Raw genomic sequence first — 5406 nt, forward strand, 5'->3', positions numbered from 1 at the left:
TTTTCTTTTCTTTTCTTTTCTTTCTTTTCTTTCTTTCTTTCTTTCTTTCTTTCTTTCTTTCTTTCTTTCTTTCTTTTTTTTTTTTTTAGGGCAGCAATTTTCAAACAGTATGCTGCAAGAATTTTTAAAACATGCAGTACCTGACTAGTCAGGGGCACTGACTTCTTTTCCCTTAGATTGTCAAATAAAAAAATGACAACAGCCACACAATAACCCTCTAGCGTGAATGAATTAAAATCATACTTTTTTTTTTTAATTAGGCAAAAAATATACTTTTGTAGTGCCGCAGAATTTTAGTCATTAGTTTACGTATTCCATGAGATGAAAAAGGTTGAAAATCACTGGAATAGGGCAATGCAGGTAGTTTGCATTTTTTAGGGATTGGTCTGTTTTATCTAAATTTTTAAATTTATGGGTCTTGGGTTCTCATGTTTCTTCACTGTCTATTGGGCCAGTCACCTGGGCTCTTGCTGTTCTCAGTGGGTCACTTCTGCCCTTTGCCTTTGCTCTAGAGTTGGAGTACCTACATGCCCCTGGCAGGTTAGCCATCAGTAACATGTGGCCATGGCTACTTGGTAATTGTGGTGTTGACCTTTGGCAGAGGCTGTTGGGTATTTGGGGGCTTCTGAGCGTGGGCATGTGTGTGTGTCGGCTTTAGCTCTGTTAGGGAGGAACCTGGAGCTGTAGGGTTCATAGGTTATCCACCTGCTCAACCTCATTACAGGCCCACAGCCCAGGTGCTGACTACTGGTTAGAAAGTTAGTCCTCACAGGCTGAATGAGAAAACCAGACAGTGCTGGTGTGTTGGCTGCCTGGCCAGCCATTAAGGATGGGCCCAGAGCCTTACATCTTGATAAGTAACTTTTCCTGGAAACTGATCCACAGTGATATGGGCGCTTGAGATGGAGGTGCCTTGTGGGGACCTGTGAGAAAACAAATAGCCAGGTAATAGCAAGAGGATTTCCTGTTCACAGAATCAACAATACTCTTCAGAAACAGCGCCTTCCTTTCCTCCACTCAGTCATAGTGAGCCTGTCTCCTCACTGAAGCAGGTGGAGGTAGAGGAACCCCACCTCCCTGCTCAGAGCAGAGGGGAGGGAGATGGAGAGAACGCCACGTGGAGATGGGAGTTAGGCTTCCACAAGCCACCAGAAGTTGGAAAAGTCAAGGAAGGCTCTTCCTTGGGAGGCTTCAGAAGGAGCAGGACCCTGCTGACACCTCGACTTCTGGCCTCCAGAAGTGAGAGAAAATTAATTTCTGTTGTTTTAAGCCACCCAGTTTGTGGTACTTTGTTATGGCAGCCCCAGGAGACTAACACAGCCCCTCCTGGGGAGGTGGACCTTGCTCCTGAGTGGCATCCATTCACCAGGGGGTGGCTCCTGTCTCTGTTGTGCAGAATTTCCCTGACTGGTGAAGTGGTTTCTTGTTAACCTTTCTACTCTTTGGTCGCAGTGATCACTTTCAAATCCAGGACAACGTTTGTGTTTAAGACTAGGCCCGACCAGGCACTTCGTAGCCTTTGGGGAGAATTAGAGTGCAGCTTTTGCTTTGCTTACCTCCTCTTCTCTGTAATCTCACTTACGATGATGTTCAGTTTTTCTCCAAAGGTTATTTATCCTTAGATTTCAGACTAATTATGTGAAGTCTGAAGATTCAGGTTCAGAAAAGGCTATCCGGGCTGGCTAGCTATGCAGCCCAGGTCCTCACTGCACCAGAGTCTCCCACCCCACCCATGCCCTCTCTCTAGCCTGGTGTAGTGCAGCTACTCATCCTTGTCTCAAGAGGGCCGGCTGGACAGTGAAGTGGGGGGTGTGAGGTGCTCTGTGAGGCAATAAGCAGGACAGTAAGCCTCTGGGGGAAGCAGACAGCATGGGGAGCAGCTCTGCAAGGCCAGTACTTAGGAGTGGCTGCTTTGTTTTGTAGTATTTTAACCACATCAGTATCGAGGACTCGCGGGTCTACGAGTTGACCAGCAAGGCCGGACTGTTGTCTCCCTATCAGATCCTCCACGAGTGCCTTAAAAGGTAGGGTGGGAGCTTCCCGTCCTAAGTCTGGTCGGGGGCTTCTATCTGGGTGCCCAACATCCTTACTGGCTGTTGATCCTGACTCAAGAGGCAATGCTAAAGCGCGAGAGCCATTGTAAGTGTTCCCTGGCGGTCCATCAGAGAGCCCCATGGGATCAGGTTGGGTGTACCTGGAGAACCTCACCTTCCAGCTGAGAAGCAGTTTTGGGGAAAGGGTTGGCAATTGTCTTGAGAGAGCCCTTAACTTTCTGGACGTAGCTGTTTCCTCCTCCTCAGCTGATGCCACCTTTTGTCTTTGTTTTTTCTTAGAAACCATGGAATGGGTGACACATCCATCAAGTTTGAAGTGGTTCCTGGTAAAAACCAGAAGAGTGAATATGTCATGGCGTGCGGCAAGCACACAGTGCGCGGCTGGTGTAAGGACCCCATCTCCTCCTTGCCCCCCACCGTGCTGGCAGATGACCGCTGGGGGATGTTGCCTTGCTGCCACCCCATCCTGGGGTCTCTGGGAGTTTTAAGCCCCTTTGCCTTGGTTCCCAGTCACTGCCCTTCTGTTGCTCTTGAGCTCCAGCTGTGTGCACTGGCTGCCTACAGTTTTGTCCACCAGCATCTCACCAACATCTGAAACACAGTCAGCCTGAGGCTTGACTTTGGTAGTCCTGTCTGTGCTGTCTCTGTCTTCTCTCTCCCGGGCGAGGACTGCTCATTCTGGTTAGGCCATGTGTGCCCCTCCTGCCATCTCTGCCCCCTCCAGTTCTTGGTCCCTGTGGTCGATGCTGCTCAAACAGCAGCAGAGTCTCCACCCCGCTATGTTCTGCATTCCTGTGTTGCCCCTCTGCCTTCTGGTCTCTGTGCACTACCTGTGCTCTTTACCTAATGTGAGTTTTGAAATGACTGCCTTTTAAAATATAACTTTATTTTAAAAGAAAAATTTTTGTTACTACTATATACACAAAACCAATGCTGTATAAGTTAGAAGGTAGTGCACAAGTTGACCCTGGGAAAATTCAGAACCACGTTGAGACCTGGTGTGCCTCGCACTCCAGCAGACACCAGTCCCACTGAGAAGTGCTCCTAAGCAGGTGGGCGGAGCTTGAAATAGAAGAGGGATCCTGGTGCCAGGATTCTCTCCTCCAAGCTGGGAAGCCCTGTCTGAAAGTGTGGCTGGCCTGGGCCTTCTGGGAAAACCCTCCTCCTGTGCCTCCTCCAAGGAACCTGAGGCCACATGCTTCATGACACCTCATTGCTGCTTGACAGTGTGTCTGGGAATATGGGGTTGTGGTGGGAGGAAGGGCCCTTAAGCTGTGTGACTTGATCATGTCCTGACCTTCTAGAGCCTCTGATGGGCTGTTCTATGAAGTGAGATGGGGGTGGGTCCTGGTCTGGAATTTGTGAGGTGCTTGTGCTCAGCTTGGTGGTGGAACACTTCTCACCTGCTTCCTGTAGAATGTGCCCTCAGCTCGAGGGGGTGGGGGTGGGGGGGCAGATGAGCTCCTTTTTAGGCAAGGTGACTGTTTTGGATAGCTGGATGTTTATGACTCCCTCTCTGTGTATCCTTCCCCTCTTCACAGGTAAAAATAAGAGAGTTGGGAAGCAGTTAGCCTCTCAGAAAATCCTTCAGCTCCTGCACCCACATGTCAAGAACTGGGGGTCTTTACTACGCATGTATGGCCGTGAAAGCAGCAAGATGGTCAAACAGGTAACGGGACTTTCCTCCCAACCTTGGAGTACATGCTTTGGGTCCCACTGTCACAGGGATAGAGTCAAGCAGCTCTGCTCTTGTTCATGGCCACCTTTCTTGGGTTCTCTGCTGGGCTATTTCTGTGACTTTGTTGGGGTGGGGTCATCCTGCCCAAGGGGCCTGGGCCTGGCTCTGGCAGTGTGGGGAGGGGACTGGAGCAGCAGAAGTGCAGATGGTGAGTGCTGCCAGCCCCGAGACCTTGGTCCAGTGATGGGAGGCCTTATGCTATTTTGAGGCCACACAGCGGCTGAGGGAGAGTGAGCATGCAAGGGCAGCTCTCTTGGCTATGAACACAGTTACTGAGCTTTAATTAATTCAACAGCCTGTGTGTCATTTGTTTTGTTTCTGCTACTTTTGCCAAGATCTTGAGATTTAAACCAATACCTTTAGGTAGATCACAGATAGTTGGATGACAGATGCTTTGTTGGGTGGAGGGAAGTACTAGGAGGTGAGTGTTTACATTTTCAATTTTCCCCCTGATGTTTATAGAAACGCTCTGGGTTATCAGCGCCCCAGTAAGTAGAGGGATGGTCAGTGTAGATTTGGGGAACTACAGGTGGTGACTCCAGAGATCACACGGTAGACCCTCAGACCATCCCTGAAGATGCTCTTGCTCTGGGCATGATAGGGGGGATGAAGGGAGTGACAGGTCCCCAACTTCCTTAGAGGAACCTCAGGATATGTGTTTTTGAGAAAACTTGGATGCAGTGCACATGAAACTTACCTTGCCTTTTATATATGCTTGCCTTCTGTGTATCTTCTCGGGCTAAGGTTGAAGGAGAGAAAGCCCACTTTGGCCCATGGGTGGGAACCTTTCCTAAGCTGGAGGGCGAGGGGTCAAGCCTGGGAACAGCCCAGCATGCGGCTTTTGGAAGACAGGTGGGGTCTGGTACCCCAGATACAGTAGTTGTCCTGAGAGATGGAGGGCTTTAGGACAGTTGGATCTTGCACTGAGAGTCTAGAGCAGCCGTGGGCAAACTACGGCCCGCGAATGAATAAAACTAAAAAAAAAAAAGACCGTACCCTTTTGTGTAATGATGTTTACTTTGAATTTATATTAGTTAACACAAACACTCCATCCATGCTTTTGTTCCGGCCCTCCGGTCCAGTTTAAGAACCCATTGTGGCCCTCGAGTCAAAAAGTTTGCCCACCCCTGGTCTAGAGCATGCAGAGGGCTCAGTGGCTTGGGCTGATGGCCTCCCAGCCTAGGTACCACTTTAGTCAGAGGGCTCTGGGCACAGCAAGCCTGGCTGACTGCTGTATGTAAGGCAGTGGCTAGCTTCCTTGGGTCTGGATAGGGCTGGAAACAGCTGGGTACCTGGGTGCTTTTGTCCCAGAGCAGGTTGTGGCTTTTTGTCCACTGAGGATGGGGCAGTGAGGGCAGCATAATGTTCTCTGCACAGGTTGAGGGTGGGGCAGCTGGTGTGGGGTCCAGGGCAGACCTGAGATGGAGGCACTGTGCTCCTTAGGAGACCTCAGACAAGAGTGTGATTGAGCTGCAGCAGTATGCCAAGAAGAACAAGCCGAACCTGCACATCCTAAGCAAGCTGCAGGAGGAGATGAAGAGGCTGGCCGAGGAGAGGGTGAGCACAGGCCATGGGAGGGTACCAAGCTGTGTCACACTATGGCAGCTGGGGTGC

General features: G+C 50.1%; 1 protein-coding gene across 1 annotated transcript in view; it reads left to right on the forward strand.

Moving 5' to 3' along the window:
* The window catches only part of DGCR8 (DGCR8 microprocessor complex subunit), a 26838-nt gene that overhangs the window by 19696 nt on the left and 1736 nt on the right, over positions 1–5406 (forward strand). The window contains exons 10-13 of the mRNA XM_005875542.2: positions 1924–2024; positions 2334–2440; positions 3596–3723; positions 5236–5349. Of these exons, the coding sequence (XP_005875604.1) occupies positions 1924–2024; positions 2334–2440; positions 3596–3723; positions 5236–5349 (450 nt within the window). The remainder of the gene's footprint in view (positions 1–1923; positions 2025–2333; positions 2441–3595; positions 3724–5235; positions 5350–5406) is intronic.

This window comes from Myotis brandtii, unplaced genomic scaffold (assembly GCF_000412655.1).
Source record: "Myotis brandtii unplaced genomic scaffold, ASM41265v1 scaffold463, whole genome shotgun sequence".
NCBI lineage: Eukaryota > Metazoa > Chordata > Mammalia > Chiroptera > Vespertilionidae > Myotis > Myotis brandtii.